This window comes from Oryx dammah, unplaced genomic scaffold (assembly GCF_014754425.2).
Source record: "Oryx dammah isolate SB20612 unplaced genomic scaffold, SCBI_Odam_1.1 HiC_scaffold_8, whole genome shotgun sequence".
Lineage (NCBI taxonomy): Eukaryota > Metazoa > Chordata > Mammalia > Artiodactyla > Bovidae > Oryx > Oryx dammah.
In genome coordinates, this window is record NW_024070192.1 from 32814751 (window position 1) to 32833542 (window position 18792).

General features: G+C 41.1%; 1 protein-coding gene across 1 annotated transcript in view; it reads left to right on the forward strand.

Annotated features, from left to right (window-relative positions):
* Nucleotides 1-18767, forward strand: part of MYH8 (myosin heavy chain 8) — a 28565-nt gene extending 9798 nt beyond the window's left edge. The window contains exons 14-39 of the mRNA XM_040243345.1: nucleotides 64-234; nucleotides 1066-1375; nucleotides 1481-1548; nucleotides 3133-3220; nucleotides 3307-3424; nucleotides 3777-3900; nucleotides 3998-4134; nucleotides 5999-6254; nucleotides 7979-8221; nucleotides 8312-8488; nucleotides 8566-8711; nucleotides 8795-8885; nucleotides 8975-9364; nucleotides 10027-10153; nucleotides 10485-10603; nucleotides 10728-10924; nucleotides 12045-12228; nucleotides 12315-12480; nucleotides 12568-12692; nucleotides 13581-13889; nucleotides 14522-14725; nucleotides 15883-16008; nucleotides 16092-16262; nucleotides 16444-16548; nucleotides 17064-17159; nucleotides 18488-18767. Of these exons, the coding sequence (XP_040099279.1) occupies nucleotides 64-234; nucleotides 1066-1375; nucleotides 1481-1548; nucleotides 3133-3220; nucleotides 3307-3424; nucleotides 3777-3900; nucleotides 3998-4134; nucleotides 5999-6254; nucleotides 7979-8221; nucleotides 8312-8488; nucleotides 8566-8711; nucleotides 8795-8885; nucleotides 8975-9364; nucleotides 10027-10153; nucleotides 10485-10603; nucleotides 10728-10924; nucleotides 12045-12228; nucleotides 12315-12480; nucleotides 12568-12692; nucleotides 13581-13889; nucleotides 14522-14725; nucleotides 15883-16008; nucleotides 16092-16262; nucleotides 16444-16548; nucleotides 17064-17159; nucleotides 18488-18637 (4398 nt within the window). The 3' untranslated portion in view covers nucleotides 18638-18767. The remainder of the gene's footprint in view (nucleotides 1-63; nucleotides 235-1065; nucleotides 1376-1480; nucleotides 1549-3132; nucleotides 3221-3306; nucleotides 3425-3776; nucleotides 3901-3997; nucleotides 4135-5998; nucleotides 6255-7978; nucleotides 8222-8311; nucleotides 8489-8565; nucleotides 8712-8794; nucleotides 8886-8974; nucleotides 9365-10026; nucleotides 10154-10484; nucleotides 10604-10727; nucleotides 10925-12044; nucleotides 12229-12314; nucleotides 12481-12567; nucleotides 12693-13580; nucleotides 13890-14521; nucleotides 14726-15882; nucleotides 16009-16091; nucleotides 16263-16443; nucleotides 16549-17063; nucleotides 17160-18487) is intronic.
* The last annotated feature ends 25 nt before the right edge of the window (nucleotides 18768-18792 follow it).

Here is an 18792-nt window from a genome sequence, read left to right on the forward strand (position 1 = left end):
TTCCAGTAATGAATTCTACCACTTTAAAAATCCATTTAACATTGGAAATTTGCTTTTGTGCAGTTCAACAGCCTGGAGCAGCTGTGCATCAATTTCACCAATGAGAAACTGCAACAGTTTTTCAACCACCACATGTTTGTGCTGGAGCAGGAGGAATACAAGAAGGAAGGCATTGAGTGGGAGTTTATCGACTTTGGGATGGACCTAGCTGCCTGCATCGAGCTCATCGAGAAGGTCTGTATGATGTCTAAAGGAAATCTGAACTGTAAGGATAACTTTCCCAAGTGTCTTAAGCAACTTCAGAAAGTATTACAATAATCTTAAATAGACTGATATCATAACAAGTTAGAGAATTACTTTAGAAATTATTTCCTCTTTTCAGCTTTTACAGAAGGACCAGAGAGTTTAGTTTCATTTTATCCTGAGCAGTTTTGTTCTAACACTGACTCAAATCCAATTTGAAAGCAGCACCTCTACTGAGATGGTCTACTTCACCAGAGAAACTACCTCATTTGCTTCAAATCTCCATATGATCCAAGATGTCAGCAATAGAAATTACTATTTTCTAAGTCAAAATTAATGCAGAGGTAACACAGCTAGAGCTTATATGAAAGCTAATCTGTTTGGAAGTCAAGAAGTCAAATTGCTTATGCTTGTTCATAATCTATCTTAAGGAGATTAAGTACACAAAATGTCCTATATAAAGTTTGGGTTATTTATACTATTGCATATAAAGTAAACATTCTAAGTCACTAAGTCCTTTTCATAGAAAAATAAAACTTTGACAATACATTAATTCACCAAGTAGGTGAGTTAATGTGATAAAAGTGATAAATACAGACATTTTAATGTCACCTCCACACGCTGTGCTGATATCTGGAGTTTTGTATCTAGCTATTCTTTTACTTAAAAATAATGCTATGGATCGAATGTGCGAAGGAATGGTGGAAAGTCATTCTAGTGATAACAAAAGGACTTTGAGCTTGATTAATTCAATCAAATGACAGCCACTATACCTTTTGAGACAAGACAGACTGACACCAATGTCTGCTTTTCTGAATTCAGCCACTGGGCATCTTCTCCATCCTGGAAGAGGAATGCATGTTCCCCAAGGCCACAGACACCTCCTTCAAGAACAAGCTGTATGACCAGCACCTGGGCAAGTCTGCCAACTTCCAGAAGCCCAAGGTGGTCAAGGGCAGAGCCGAGGCCCACTTCTCCCTAATCCACTACGCGGGCACCGTGGACTACAACATTGCTGGCTGGCTGGACAAGAATAAGGACCCCCTGAATGACACAGTGGTTGGGCTGTACCAGAAGTCCTCCATGAAGACTCTGGCCAGTCTCTTTTCCACATATGCTAGTGCTGAAGCTGGTACTTTCTGTGCCCCTGATTTAAATTAACCTATCCCCACAGAAAGTTTACATACCATTCCAGCCTCTGGGATACGTTCATTAATGGGTTTTCTTTTTATCTTAGACAGCAGCGCAAAGAAAGGTGCTAAGAAGAAGGGCTCTTCTTTCCAGACTGTGTCAGCCCTTTTCAGGGTAAAGTACAAATTTAATTCAAAAATCTATTCAGTCTCTATGACTTATAATAATTATAGAATTTAGAATAAATTAGAAGGGAATGGAATGTTAATAGGAATTACTTCAAATATTTCCTCTTGTTCAGGGTACAGCAAAAGCAATACTTCTGTAGGGCCGAATGTTTTACCCACTACTCCTTACTATGCTCATCTCATGTATTCAGGAATTCCAAAATGCCTTTAGAAGTTTTCTGGTTCTATAATAAGGCTGATTTTTGAGGAAGCACAGCTGAACTTCAAAGATCTCCCTGCGGAAAGCCGTATCTTTATTCCACTAATACTGCCCTTTGAGAACGTTCCTGAGTCCCTCTTTGAGAATAAGCCTGAGACACATCCTTTAGGACATCTTTCCACCAAAATGCGTCTTAGTCTTTTGAGGTGGATTTAATTTTTTGTGATAGCTGAAAATTACCTAAAGCCAAACCTAGTGATTTAAATGGATGATTAAGATAGAAAAATACCTGTAAAGAATTAAATAACAGTAATAATAACATTACTACAAATAATGTGATTCTCTTGGATGGCTTAAAAACTGGCTCTTCTAAAAGGGGACATATGGAGCATCTGATCTAATGGCTGCTTTGTCAGGATTTCTATGAACTTCTATAGCTAAGTCTCATTCCTTTTAAAACTAAAATGCAGATACAACATATAACCTAAACAAGAAAATGGTCCTGTTCTTTTCTCACGACCAATTTGCACTATCTCCCCAAACTCTTACACATATTTTCAGGATTAGAAACTCACATTACTTATTTTATATTCTAGTAGTTAACTGAGATATAAAAAATAAAGCAACTCTGCCTTCTCAAAGAATATACCTAAGAAATATTGAAAAATATCTACATGCTAGTTTTCTACAGTTGTGTAAATCACCACTGTCTATCATAATCAGTTATTCTGTTTCTGGAATAACTGCCCCATATGCTTCAGACTGTGGATCATCCTCAGGTATCTGAGACCCACCTATAGAAGGTCATATAGTCTCATGATTTTAGACTCTTCAAAAAACCCAAAAGGTTACAGGTCCCAGGGAATAATATACTCAAGAAAGGAATGTCAAGCACTGGGACAGTGACTGACATAGGTCACCACTGTAAACTAGTCCTGTGAAAATTATTAGCACTAAGAGAGGCAAAAGAGACCTTAGAGGTAATCTCAACCATTTTCAGATGAGACCCAGAGAGACAAAAGGGATTTTAAGCACCTCGTTAGTAACAAAGCAAGACGGTAGTCTTTTATTTTCTGATTCTTGCTCAAGAACACTTCATGTGCCTCAATGCTACTTGAATTGGCAGTTTGTTTACAGGACAGATCCTAGGTGTCATAAATGAATACCACAGAGAGCTGTATATCTACCTAGCACTATGGTCTTTCAGTTATTTGGCAGGCTACAACTCTTGAGACCCTTAAAACACAGAGCAACTGAAGCCTCATAGACTTAATAGTTAAGAGAGTGCCTAGGTTCATTTCATATAATTGCGCAAAAAAAGCAAGCTGAAATAGAACTTTCTCATCAAGTCCCTTCTCCCTGGTTTCCTAGGAAAATTTAAATAAATTGATGACCAATCTGAGGAGCACACACCCCCACTTCGTACGGTGTATCATTCCCAATGAAACCAAAACTCCCGGTAAGATCTAAGAGCACGAAATAATCAAACAGGCGCAAGTGTGACAGTTGAACTGCCCAGCAGTATGCACTTTGATCTCTTTCTAGGGGCCATGGAGCATGAGCTGGTCCTGCACCAGCTGAGGTGTAATGGGGTGCTGGAGGGCATTCGCATCTGCAGGAAGGGCTTCCCCAGCAGAATCCTCTATGGGGACTTTAAACAAAGGCCAGTCACTCTTTGTTGTATTTCACTAAATGCTGTGCTTGTTTAATCATTTTTACTGTTGTCCTCTGTTCATTGTGTTCTATGTACCCTGTTTAGTGGCTATTATGAAGTAAGTCAAATAATATAGTCTTGTGATGGTAGAACAGAATACAAGCTACAGGAGGTGGTATTTCTTACAAATATGAAGAAGCATGCATTAGCTCATGGAAAAATCATATTGGATTCACCAGTATGGACAATTGGATTTTCTATTTTGCATTCTCTCTTTTCACTGATGTTTCTTTTTGGTGTCATTTGATTTTCATATATGTTCACACCATCCTAATCATTCATTCTTTCTTCAATGAAACAGATACAAAGTTTTAAATGCAAGTGCTATTCCAGATGGACAGTTCATTGATAGCAAGAAGGCTTCTGAGAAACTTCTTGCCTCCATTGATATTGATCACACCCAGTACAAGTTTGGACACACAAAGGTACAGCCACTATTTACTTACAGCTGATCCAAGCACCATCTGCCGTGTCTGTCTCTCCTGTAGTCTGGGGATGATTTGTGACTTTCCCTCTTTCCAGGTTTTCTTCAAAGCTGGCCTGCTGGGTCTTCTGGAAGAAATGAGAGATGAAAAGTTGGCCCAGATTATAACAAGAACTCAAGCTGTCTGTAGGGGATTCCTAATGAGGGTAGAATATCAGAAAATGCTGCAAAGGAGGTAACAACTATGCAGAGTATCAGGACTGTAAGATCCCTCAGGGACTTTATTACATCAGTCTTGCTCATTCATTAACTCTTCCATTTTCCAGTTCATATGCACTTCTCACCCATTTCAGAACCCACTCCTACAACACATCAGACTTTGCCCAAGCCCTCACATCTGGACTCCCATCAAAACCCTCTCTCTCACTGTCTCCCTTCTATTCCTCTCACACACAGCTGCAGGAATCATGTGCAGTAAGCACTGTTCTCATCACGCCATATTCAGCTGCAGTTCCCCATGGTCTCCCCTGTCAAATCCAAGTTGCCTCTGTGTCTGTCAAGGCCCTCTCTATTCCCCACCTCATCTATCATCTCCAACTGCCCTGTCTTTTCCAGCCAGCCTAAACAGTTTGCTTGTCTCTTATAGTCTCATGTTTGCACAAGCCCTCTCCTCTTGGCCTAATTTATTCACTCACCAGCTCACAACTTCCATTTCCTCTTCCCCTAATTAACCTCATCCAACTCCACTGACCTAGCACTACTGCATTCCCTGTCCTTACACACACGTTTTGCATTCAGTCTGCTCATGCACACTTATTTATTTACGTATTATAAGTTTTCCCAAGTCTTTCCATGTGTCAACATTATGGTTTATGCCTTCTTGGTTACGGTGCTTATAAATTGGACTTGTAGAAATAGAATTTCCATTTTAACAAGCTTGAAAAGGCAAACACACTGTTCAAAGGCAGTCAAACTTTGCCAGTTTACTGCTACAGTGTGCAGAAGGGATATCTTTTATTATTATTTTTAAAATGTTATTTAAATAAAACAAATCTTGGAGCTCAATACAAGCTAAATGCCCTGTAGATATTAACAATCTAGTTGAGCAGGTAAGAATGAGGCATTTGAAAGGATTTGAGAAAAGCCAGTATATCATGTGAAGAAGCTAACAAAAGAAGTTCACAGAGCAGATAATTCAGGGGTGATTAAATAAGAGGAGAGGCTTCAAGAAATACATGATAAACCATAAGCTCAGTGTAGGTTCAGTTCAGTCTCTCAGTCATGTCCAACTCTTTGCAACCCCATGAATCGCAGCCTGCCAGGCCTCCCTGCCATCACCAACTCCCAGAGTCCACCCAAACCCATGTCCATTGAGTTGGTGATGCCATCCAACCATCTCATCCTCTGTTGACCCCTTCTCCTCGTGCCCTCAATCTTTCCCAGCATCAGGGTCTCTTCCAATGAGTCAGCTCTTCGCATGAGGTGGCCAAAGTATTGGAGTTCAGCTTCAGCATCAGTGGAGCAATTCAAAAAGCAAGCCATGCCCTTTCACAGTTCTCATCAGTGTGCCCACAGCCAAGCTGCATGATCAGCTTACAACTGCCATCAGTTCAGTTCAGTTCAGTTCAGTCACTCAGTCGTGTCCGACTCTTTGCGACCCCATGAATCGCAGCACACCAGGCCTCCTTCTCCATCACCAACTCCTGGAGTTCTCTCAGATTCACGTCCATTGAGTCATACCCACTCCCAAATCACTAACACTGATTTTTCAGATGTTCTTAAAGTGGTGCGTGTTGCTCATATATACAAAGCATCCCTCCTCTAAAGTCAGCTTCTTTGCTAGTGTGACAGGGTCGTGTGAACACAGAATTGTTAAGTATGAGCAGTGCACATTAGCCAAGTGGTCATACTGAGGACCACTCTAAGTGGGAGTGGGTGGGAGTGTGTGTTTATGTCCCCTGCATATAAAATATACAGAATTTGGCAAATCATTTATATGTGGGGTGGTCATTAAAAGGGGAGTTTATATGTTAAAAAACAACAACAACAACGTTGTCTCTAATGGATCAACCTACACTGATCCTTTCCCGTCATTTCAGAGAAGCCCTTTTCTGCATCCAGTATAACGTACGAGCCTTCATGAACGTCAAGCACTGGCCTTGGATGAAACTCTTTTTCAAGATCAAGCCCCTCCTCAAGAGTGCGGAGACAGAGAAGGAGATGGCCACAATAAAGGAAGAGTTTCAGAAAACCAAGGATGAACTGGCCAAATCAGAGGCCAAAAGGAAGGAACTGGAGGAAAAAATGGTGACTCTCTTGAAAGAGAAAAATGACCTACAGCTCCAGGTTCAATCTGTGAGTACCCTCTGTGCTGAATCCACCATGTCAGTGACTTCACAGAGCAGATAATTCAGGGGTGATTAAATAAGAGGAGAGGCTTCAAGGAATACATGATAAATCATGTCAGTGCACCATTTTCTTGGCTTCACAAACACTTTGGATTTACAAATGGCCTTTTCTTGAAAAAGAATATTTCCAATTGCTTTTTTCAGTATTTCACTTAACTTTGAACATTCCTATGAAGAAGGCAAGAACTACTTCCAAATTACAAACGGGAAATTGAAGAATTTATTTAACAATGTCTCAAATGTAACAGCCATGAAGGAAGCAGTTTAAAGGCAAGCCCTCAAATCTCAGTCATTTTTCTGAGAAAATGACTGCTTTAACTGCTTCAACCCAGCCTTAAAAGTGGAGCCCTATTTTCTGAATACACATGTATAAGATTGCATTTAAACTCAAAAAAGACAGTCATTCTTATTTCTCTCTGTAACTCTTTTTCCCAACCCCCAGGATTTAGCCCAACAAATTGACTTGCAGTTATTTGAACTGAACTACCAGGGTAAAGGGCAGAGCTAGTGAACCCTGTGATTCTTCCTTTGATACAGATCCCAAGTTCTTAAGTCTCTCCTCTGTTTATTGATTCAAGAAGAAGCAGAAATCAAAGTGGGACAGGTTTGGCATCAACACTCTGGCCAATTACAATCTCCCATTTCCTTAGTCCAAGTCAAGCAAACCCAACAATGTCATGAAGAAATCCATAAAAAGGATAGCTTTCTTTAAAATTTTTAAGCTATTTTCAACTTTTCCTATTGATAAATTAACTTATATGAGAGTTACATTTTCCTTAAAGCACAGTATCACAGCCTCTTCATCTTAACCTCTGTTCATAGGTATTATCATTAGTCAGTGAGTAAATACTTACTGAGTGTATCACTTAAAAGCAAAGGAACCCTGAAAAGTCCCCGTTATCATTCATTCAAGCATTTTAAAAACTTAAGATGTAAACAAACACTGAGAAGTTAAAGAAATTCCCCAGATCAGAGTAATCTAATAAGTTGGTGGCTGAACTGATTTTTTTGAGTCCTTTAGTCATTTATAAAAACCTTATTGAATAATATAGTTTCTCAAAATTATAAGTTCTTATATACTCTAAACTTCCTTTTAAGACTAATTCTTAAAATGGAAAAGGAAACCTTGGACCGTTATAGAACTGTTATGGCCTATCAGGGAGGTTTTAAGTGTATAAAAATGTTTCGTGGAAATATATTCATAGGCATAAAAATTATGTTCTTTTTCTTTTTTGAATTCAATCTAGTAACTGGGGAATGACCAAAGTCAAAATGAACCAATTTGACTAAGTCGAAATCTTTGAATATTATAGCTGAAATGCTCTTAACAATCATCTATTCCAACCCTCTTAATTACATGAGATAACTGAGTATAAGAGGAATAAGGCAAATTTGAGACAAGAACTCAGGCTTTGGTCCGCCCACTCTTCTATACAATACTTTTTAAACCAGTCAATTACGCCAATTCAGCCATTTTTCAGACTAATTTGTTTCTAAATCTATAGTCCCAGATCTAATTAGCTACATTTCTCCAAACAATGGAATAATGTTCAATTAACTTATACTCATCCTGAAAAATTCATTAGCATTCAGTAAACACTTCTATTTCATGCAAAGAAAGTTCAAAATAAGTAACAAATTCTCTAATTAGTTCAAGGAATCTCCCCTCAGGAAGCTGATGCCTTGGCTGATGCAGAGGAAAGGTGTGAGCAACTGATTAAGAACAAAATCCAGCTGGAGGCTAAGATCAAGGAGGTGACTGAGAGAGCCGAGGATGAGGAAGAGATGAATGCTGAGCTGACGGCCAAGAAGAGGAAACTGGAGGACGAATGTTCGGAACTGAAGAAAGACATAGACGACCTTGAGCTGACCCTGGCCAAGGTTGAGAAGGAGAAACACGCCACAGAGAACAAGGTCTGAATCACATTGCCCTATACCATGCAGAGACTGCCATCCATCTAAGCTGCTCCACTGCAGAGGTCCCTTCTCTTTTAACTCTTCTAGGTGAAAAACCTCACAGAAGAGATGGCCGGCCTGGACGAAGTCATAGCTAAGCTGACCAAGGAGAAGAAGGCCCTCCAGGAGGCCCACCAGCAGACCCTGGATGACCTTCAGGCAGAAGAGGACAAAGTCAACATCCTGAACAAAGCTAAGACCAAGCTAGAGCAGCAAGTGGATGACGTAAGTGTGTTTTTAATATCCATGTGGAAGTTTTTTTAATTTCCTTTCATTTTTAATGAAATTTACTTTCGCATTAGCTTGAAGGTTCTCTGGAACAAGAAAAGAAACTTCGAATGGATCTAGAAAGAGCCAAGAGGAAACTGGAGGGTGACCTGAAACTGGCCCAAGAATCCACAGTAGACATAGAAAACGACAAACAGCAACTTGACGAGAAACTTAAAAAGTAGGAAATCCCGAAAAAAATTCTGTGCGACACCATCTTTCAATTTGTAGGAGTACTAATATGTCTTGTTCTTCTGTCTAAAGGAAAGATTTTGAAATCAGCAATCTGCTCAGCAAAATTGAAGATGAGCAGGCAGTAGAAATTCAACTACAGAAAAAGATCAAAGAATTGCAGGTGAGTCATCTATCTCACCTCCGTTTGTTTCTTCACCCAAAAACCTGAAATTGAGATGCGATCACGTTAACGTGCTGTGTCACCGCCAGGCCCGGATCGAGGAGCTGGAGGAGGAGATCGAGGCCGAGCGGGCCTCCCGTGCCAAAGCAGAGAAGCAGCGCTCAGACCTCTCCCGGGAACTGGAGGAGATCAGCGAGCGGCTGGAAGAAGCCGGCGGGGCCACTTCCGCCCAGATTGAGATGAACAAGAAGCGGGAGGCCGAGTTCCAGAAGATGCGCAGGGACCTGGAGGAGGCCACCCTGCAGCACGAGGCCACGGCGGCCGCTCTTCGCAAGAAGCACGCGGACAGTGTGGCCGAGCTGGGGGAGCAGATTGACAACCTGCAGAGGGTCAAGCAGAAGCTGGAGAAGGAGAAGAGCGAGATGAAGATGGAGATCGACGACCTCAGCAGTAACGCAGAGACCGTTGCCAAAGCCAAGGTACCTGATACTCCCTTTATTTTTATTTTCCCAAAACTATCTTTAAATGAGGGTAATTATTAATGATAATCTGTAAGAACCCTCACTGCTCTCTGGCATTAAACATTGTTATGGCACTGATCTAAATTTTCTATTCTGATATGTTCCATTCTGTTTCGTCTTTTAAAATGTTGGATATGGTGCCCTGGTGGCTCAGTGGTAAAGAATCCACCTGCCAATGCAAGAGATGCGGGTTCAATCCCTGGGTCAGGAAGATCTCCTGAAGAAGGAAATGGCAACCCACTCCAGTATTCTTGCCTGGAAAATCCAACGGACAGAGGAGCCTGGCGGGCTACAGCCTGCACGGTCATAAAAGAGTCAGACACAACTGAGCGACTAAAGCACCAAATGATTGAGACTGTTTCACAACCTTCTTTAAGTGTCAGCATCCAGTACCACTGGGCTAAATGAATAAGCTCCAACAATGACCACTTGAGGGACATCATGCACCCATCATGCTTGAAACCTAACATGTTCCGTAAAGTTGGCCATAAGTTTCTACTCACACTCGACATAGCTTTATGTCGACATAGCTTCACTCTAAAAATGTTTTAAGAGTCAAGTATTAATTTTATTTTTTACTGCATTCAGTATCTCATCTTTCATGGCTACATGTCCTGTAGGGAAACCTTGAAAAGATGTGCCGCACTCTAGAAGATCAAGTGAGTGAACTTAAGACAAAAGAGGAGGAGCAGCAGCGGCTGATCAATGACCTGACGGCTCAGAGAGCGCGTCTGCAGACGGAAGCCGGTAGAGATTTCCCTCAGTCCCATAACTATGTCCTAGAGAAAAGCAATTCTGGGGATTCTGAGTTAATAGCAATACTCCCATGTTACAGGGGGGTAAACAAACTACCCGAATTTGCTGACAAAGTCAGGAAAAAAAAAGCAAGAAATAATCAGCAGATTAGTTTATTTGTTACACTCCAATAGCAATGCTGCTTTTTAATCTCTACTTCTAGCCAATTCTGTAACAATATTTAAAGTATATATCTGTCAGTTATATGTATAATATATATACAAACCCTTTAGGCTTATTTTTTTATGCCATTAGCAAATTCCTTTACTTCTATAATTCTTAGGTGAATATTCCCGACAACTGGATGAGAAAGATGCTTTGGTCTCTCAGCTTTCAAGGACCAAGCAAGCATCTACTCAGCAGATTGAGGAACTGAAACGTCAGCTAGAGGAAGAAACTAAAGTGAGTTTCACCAAAGATCTTGGCTAATCAAATCTAAACATGTTCAGTTAGAGTCTACTTTAAGGGTATAAATTAAATATCACTGAAGAAATGAATTCAAGTCAGTGAACTCATACTTCCGCAGGCCAAGAACGCCCTGGCCCACGCCCTGCAGTCCGCCCGCCACGACTGCGACCTGCTGCGGGAACAGTACGAGGAGGAGCAGGAGGGCAAGGCTGAGCTGCAGAGGGCGCTGTCCAAGGCCAACAGCGAGGTGGCCCAGTGGAGGACCAAGTACGAGACGGACGCCATCCAGCGCACGGAGGAGCTGGAGGAGGCCAAGTGTGTACTGTGAACTCCAGAAGAGGAAAATGACTGGTTTCCCAGCTGAGCAACTCCCAGAAAGATCTGTGATGATGATAATAACATAACAATAACACAGGCTGACATTTGCTGAGTGTATACCATGTCTCCAATACTAATATATATTACATATTAACATTTAAATGCTTTCATAACAATATTACATTGCATTGTTATCTGTATCCCTGTTTTACAGATGAGGAAATTGAGACTGTGAGAGTTAACCAACTAACACAAGAGCATATGATTAATAGTAAAGCTGGGATTAGAATCAGACATTCTGATGACAGAGACCACCTTCTTAAGTACTGAGGCACAAAGACAGATCTCTTAAAACTCACAATGGGGGCCACCCAAACTGTGCCTAATGTCCAGGGTTAGTCTGAATAAAGTAAAGCCTTAGTCTGTGTACAGACTAAAGGAGACCTTCAGTAAATCTTCTAGAGCATCAGGGTTAAGGGTTTTGCATACATTAGGCTTGTATATTTGGCACACAACTGGGAATAAAGCAAGAATGTAGACAATCAGAAGTGGTCGGGGGGAACCCTGCCTTTGCTTAGACTGCATGAATTGTCCTGATTTATTCCTTTCTTTTCCTGGTGAGACTCTCCAAATATATATGATTAAAATAAACTGGCTATTTTTCTAGGAAAAAAGTACATAAAATAAAATGGAAAGTCTGAGAAAGCAAAAGAATATGCCCAGTATATCTGTGCCCAACAGTTAGTCTCAAATCATTTTTGGAATGAGGTGAGATATACATCAATCAATAGAATTACCCTTGCTAATCATTCTCCCTACCATACTCAATAGAAGCCTCCAAGTCCTCAAACCATATGCAGTAAGATACATACAACATCAGCTCCAACAATGGCCTCTAAGAATTCAAAAACAAAAACCTTGAGTTCAACCGTTCACCACTTTGGACCTTTTCATAGTTTATCCATCTAGAAAGCAGTTCTGGCTACCACAGTTTTGAAAGCCGTGCTACTTGACGTCTATTCCATAGTTCAGAATTAGGATTATGAGAGGGGACTGAGAGCTTAGCACTTGCCCCTGTTCCTGACCTCTCCCCTTAACTGCCTGGCTAACTTCTCAGGAAGAAGCTGGCCCAGCGTCTGCAGGAAGCTGAGGAACACGTAGAAGCGGTGAACGCCAAATGCGCCTCCCTTGAGAAGACCAAGCAGAGGCTCCAGAATGAGGTTGAGGACCTCATGCTCGACGTGGAGAGGTCCAATGCTGCCTGCGCAGCTCTCGATAAGAAGCAGAGGAACTTTGACAAGGTGGCTCAGCCTGTACAAACTCCACCCATGTTTTATTAATACTAAGTCTCCCTTTCTCCATCAGCTGACAATTTATTGTTTTTCAGGTCCTATCAGAATGGAAACAGAAGTATGAGGAAACTCAGGCTGAGCTTGAGGCCTCCCAGAAGGAGTCCCGCTCTCTCAGCACTGAGCTGTTCAAAGTCAAGAATGCCTATGAGGAGTCCCTGGACCAACTTGAAACCCTAAAGAGAGAAAACAAGAACTTGCAGCGTGAGTGCACTTGAACTTCTCTACCCTATGTGGCCTTGGCAGGACCTCTCCATGTTCTGACCTCTTGTCCCTTCTGTTCACCCACAGAGGAGATTTCTGACCTCACTGAGCAGATTGCTGAGGGAGGGAAGCAAATACATGAACTGGAAAAAATAAAGAAGCAAGTGGAACAAGAGAAATGTGAGATTCAGGCTGCTTTAGAGGAAGCAGAGGTACATATTATGATGTTGGGCAATGGTACTATGAAAGGGATCCATCATTACAGAGCTGGTGAAAATCTGAACTCATATAGCCTTGATGAAGGGCAATTTGATGACAGTTATCAAAAGTCTTAAAAATGGAATACTATGACCTATTGGTTCTAAGAATCTATCCCCTAAGACTGTCCTAAATGGAGGCAAAGTTTCAACACAAGATATCCAATCCAAAAATAAAGTGATTCAAGCTATGGAATATCCATATGATGAAATTTTATACAGCTTTTAAATGTAATTAATACAGGGGAATATTTATGGTAGAGGATAATTTTTAAAGCATAACATATATCTGCGTATACAATTTTATCATGTGTAAATGGACATGGGTTTGGGTGGACTCTGGGAGTTGGTGATGGACCGGGAGGCGTGGCGTGCTGCAGTTCATGGAGTCTCAAAGAGTCGGACACGACTGAGCGACTGAACTGAACTTAAATATGTATATATATACAGGGAAAAAAACTAGGAGAAAATGCACCACATTAAAATAGTGCCTCTTGAGTGGAGGCACGATAGGAAGGTTTTATCTGTTTTTATAAATTATGCCCACATGATGCAGTGAACATATATTTTGTAATCAGAAATATATATATGTTTTAAAACTGAGAATTCCTACAATAGGAATTAGTACAGCACTTTATACTTTACAAAGCACCCTTATTACAGAGCTTCCCTCTAAAATCCACGACTAAATAAACAGAAGAATGATTTACTTAGCAGAGTCCTAGAGCTGTTGTATTGTACTTTGTAAAATTAGACAAACTGATATTAGTAAGGGTTTGGCTCACAAGGGAATATCCTCCAAATAGTCATTTTCCATTATTAATGGATCATTGTTTTGTTAAGGCATCTCTTGAACATGAAGAGGGAAAGATCCTGCGTATCCAGCTGGAGTTGAACCAGGTCAAGTCTGAAGTGGACAGGAAAATTGCTGAAAAAGATGAGGAAATTGAACAGCTGAAGAGGAACCACATTAGAGTTGTGGAGACCATGCAGAGCACACTGGATGCTGAGATCAGGAGCAGGAATGATGCCCTGAGAGTCAAGAAGAAGATGGAAGGAGACCTCAATGAAATGGAGATCCAGCTGAACCATGCCAATCGCTTGGCTGCAGAGAGCCTGAGGAACTACAGGAACACCCAAGGGATCCTGAAGGTAGATGGGTCCACTGTACAGCCCGGATGAGTGAGGGATGTGACCTGTCTCCCGTTCATCACAACAGCTTGTTAAACCATCCATTTTTTTCCCCTTTAACAAATTATAGCAATTCATAGTATGAGAGAGCTAAATTAAGTATACATAGAATATATTTTTAAAGAAATATTATGTAAAAAAGGAAAAAACCCAGAAGCCCAGAAATATGATATGAGAGAAATTAGAAGAGTTTGGCACCAAAAGGCCTGGGGTTGAGTCTTAGTTTTGTCACTTACTAACTGCCTGATTTTAGGCAAGTTATTATTTAACCTTTCAGAACTTCTATTTCTTCCACAAAATAAGAATGAAACTACCACCTCGTAGGGTTACTTTTGAGGATCAAGTGAGAAAAGAGATGTCAAGTGATGGGTAGAGCATACAGAAAATGTGCCATAAAGGATCCTAGCACGTGAGAAATAACCAGTTGATGGCATAAAACACAACAAGAATCCCTAGCTGGTAACATCACCATTTTCATGCTCATTCAAATGACAGGCCTGTCATTTCCTGGTACCAGCCCATTCTTCCGGTTCATCTCCTAGGATGTTCACACCTTCTTTAGAGTGTCTAAGGCCTCTTTATTAACCTAACAGGATACCCAGCTCCACCTGGATGATGCTCTCCGGGGCCAGGAGGACCTGAAGGAGCAGCTGGCAATCGTGGAACGCAGAGCCAACCTGCTGCAGGCTGAGATCGAGGAGCTGCGGGCCACCCTGGAGCAGACAGAGCGGAGCAGGAAGATCGCAGAGCAGGAGCTCCTGGATGCCAGTGAGCGCGTCCAGCTCCTGCACACCCAGGTGACACCCTCATATCGAACAAATGCTGTATACTGTGATGCTGCTGCTTCTGTTTAGTCACTAAGTCATGTCCAACTCTTTGTGACCCCATGGACTGTAGCCCACCAGGTCCCTCTGTCCATGGGATTCTCCAGGCAAGAATACTGGAGTGGGTTGCCATTTCCTTCTCCAGGGGATCTTCCCGACCCAGGGATCAAACCCGCATCTCCTACTTTGGCCTATGGATTCTTTACCACTGAGCCACCAGGGAAGCCCCACTCCATTTTTATAAATATGTGTATATTCAGAAGGATGGAGGAGATGCTTTAAAATATTAATTGCAGTTATCTTGAAGTGATGAGATTATAGGTGATTTTTTGGTGTCTGTTTTTCTTTTTTAGATTTTCTACCAAAAAAGGGACAGGGGTATTACTTTTTTTATTTAAAATTAGGGCTTGAGTCCTTAGATTATTTTGAAAACCATGATGTGGAATAAGCTTAAATAAAGATTCTACACTGACCACACCATCTGAAAATGCTCCATTTAATGTTTCTCATCAGAAGCACACCAGCATTCAGCACTACAGTGCTTACGATCCCTTTGCCTTGCACACCATTCAGCATCGCTGACCTGCCCAGGCATTAAATACCCTAGTCATTTTGACAACCAAAAATATCCACCTCTAAAAGTTTCTAAATACCCACTGAGGTGGTATTGCTTCCCTTAGGGAACCACCAGGCGAAATTTTAAGAAAATGTTTTCAGAAGTACTCTTCTGAATGACTATTCAGTATTCCCAAAGGGAGCAAAACATTCAAGTTAACAGAAAATAGATTCCTTCTAATAGAAGAACTCTCAGTGCCAGGCTCTCACAAAAAGAAGCAATTATTTTCAAACGTTTCAAGGATAGAATACTAGTGATGTCTGTTTGACATATAATTGAAAGAGCAATTAATTAATATAGGCATTGTTGAACCTCACACATCCTCACACACAAATCAGATGGGCAATCAGGGGGATGGGACAAACCTTGCAAATGATTAACATTTTGCATGGAACAAACATTTTTTTAGTGAAATCTTACTATTAGGTCCCCTGCTTGAGCCAACAAGTAAGACATCAATAAAATCCCAAGTGTTCAAACTACTAGTCTTATAAATTTCCACTACTTTTAACAGAACACCAGCCTGATCAACACGAAGAAGAAACTGGAAAATGATGTTTCACAACTCCAGAGTGAAGTGGAAGAAGTAATTCAAGAATCACGTAATGCAGAAGAGAAGGCCAAGAAGGCAATCACTGATGTGAGCAAATGAGCATTTGTTTAATGATACTGTGTGTTACCTGCTATTACCAGGATTATTGTATTGGTTTATTTACTAATCAGGCGGCCATGATGGCCGAGGAGCTGAAGAAGGAGCAGGACACCAGCGCCCACCTGGAGCGGATGAAGAAGAACCTGGAGCAGACGGTGAAGGACCTGCAGCACCGCCTGGACGAGGCTGAGCAGCTGGCCCTGAAGGGCGGGAAGAAGCAGATCCAGAAGCTGGAGGCCAGGGTGGGGCTCTCAATCTCTGAACTTGGAAGGGAAAAAGTCACTCCCCAACCCTTCTCTCTTCTTGTATATTGATTCCCATCCTTACCCTGGGGCTGAGGACATCCACCCAGTATCATCAGTAGGTCATGAGTCAATTAATATCCCCCAAGACTGACTATCTAAGTATCTTTCTTGATTGTAGGTACGCGAACTTGAAGGAGAGGTTGAAAGTGAGCAGAAACGTAATGCTGAGGCTATCAAAGGTTTACGGAAACATGAGAGAAGAGTAAAGGAACTCACCTACCAGGTAAGGAGAATAGCTTTCTAGAATATCCAGATTTCCTGCCCAGAGAAAACCTACTGACTGTGTGACACTCAGAAATAGCTACACATTAGCTTGATATATTCAAGGGGTAAATGACACAATCACCTATCACAGGCACTCTTCTAAGCCACAAAAATCAGGAATATCTTTTAAAATAGCATAAGTGAAGAAAGAATATAGGTTTCAAGGCCAGGTCAACTGGTATTGGCTTCTCTTATTTTTTAAACTCTGATAGGTTACCTAACACTAATCGCCTGTAAATTCTACTCACCAGAGCAGGGAGGTAAGGATTAAAGAATTATATAACTCTAACATAGTGCCAGCACATGGTAGACACTTATCAAGAGTGGCTACTGTTAATACTATGAAGGAAGCCTCAGGGTCAACCACATTTACCCCAGGCTCACCTGCCATCATATCAAAGTGATTTATGTCACCACCTATAGTGGGTTTATTTTATTGGATTGAATGCAAACCATTTTTTTTTTAACTTCCAGACTGAGGAAGACCGCAAGAATGTACTCAGGTTGCAGGACCTAGTAGATAAATTACAAGCAAAGGTGAAATCATACAAGAGACAAGCTGAGGAGGCTGTACGTATCTTTAAGCCCTTGAGGGAAGAGTAAAACTTCTGTGGTATTAAGAGAATGTGTTAATTAGAAAGAGACACAGATGTAAAGAACAGACTTTTGGACTCTGTGGGAGAAGGCAAGGGTGGGATGATTTGAGAGAATAGCACTGAAACATGTATATAATCATATGTGAGATAGATTGACAGTCCAGGTTTGATGCATGAGACAGGGTGCTCAGGGCTGGTGCACTGGGATGACGCTGAGGGATGGAATGGGGAGGGAGGTGAGGGCGGGGGGTGGTGCGCATTCAGGATGGGGAACACATGTACACCCATGGCTGATTCATGTGAATATATGGAAAAAACCACAATATTGTAAAGTAATTAGCCTCCAAATTAAAATTAATTAATTTTGAAAAACCCAGGATTTATGACAAAAAAAAGAGACAAGTAAAAATATATCATTCTTAAGAGATGATATAAATTTGAATTTACTCCCAAATTCTAATTATGGAATAAGATTTCAAGAGGAGATATTTTTATTATTAAGCAATTTGTAGGGGTTGGGGGAGAAAAAGAAAATTCCAAATAACCCACCTTACTTGATAGCTGCAAAGAATCCCCAGTAGAAAATCTAACACCATGATAAATATTCCTCTCCCTCTAGAAATGGGCAAAATCAAGTATTCCCAAAAGCCAGATAGAAGTCTTTTACCCCAACTGACCCCTTCACTCACTAACCAGTGTCATCAGCAGAGGCCTGTCCCTGCACACTTGCTATAGCAAATTGGGCTGTGTTGGAAGTTTCTCCAGCTTCATCTTTCCTGGTTGTTTGTTCCCTGTTCTTCCAGACACAACGTAGTAGGTAGGAGATAAGAAAAGCGAACACAAAAGGGAGTGACAGCACAGAAATAAGTCCAACCAACAGAGGGCATTACTTTCTTCCTAGCCCAATTTTTCTCCCATCTCTGTATACCAGAGTCAAAACATATGGCAAAAAAAATTAAGTGGAATTTTCCCAAAGTTAATCATTTGATCTCACATTTACTTTCTAACCTCTGTGACCATAGACGGGTCTCTTCCTCCTTTCCACACAACCCATACCTGGTAAACTGATTTCATATATACATGGGTTGGGCACAATGAGCCTGTCTCTTCCGTTTCAAAACTGTTCCTTCTTTCATTCTTTAGAATAAAAAAAGTAATTGAAGCTACAAGTTCGGTCTGGATTTGAAGTCAAATGTGACAAACAGACCATAAGAAAGAAGTATCTGAGTTGAGGAAATAGTCCTGTTTCGAGACAAGTGCAATAAGAACCACGAAGTCTAATTCTCCCAACTTTATTCTTAGGAGGAACAATCCAACACTAATCTCGCCAAACTCCGAAAGCTCCAACACGAGCTGGAGGAGGCTGAGGAACGGGCTGACATTGCCGAGTCCCAGGTCAACAAGCTGAGGATGAAGAGCCGGGAGATTCATACAAAAGTCAGTGCGGAGTGAACACACCTGCCTGGTGCTGCCAAGGGCCTGAAGAAATGCACAAAATGTGCTATTCTGGGGCACTTGCTTTGAGATGTTTTTTCCTCTTAATGTTGAATAAATAAAAACCATAATGAACTGATAAATTGAACCAGAGTGTCATTTTTTTATTTCCA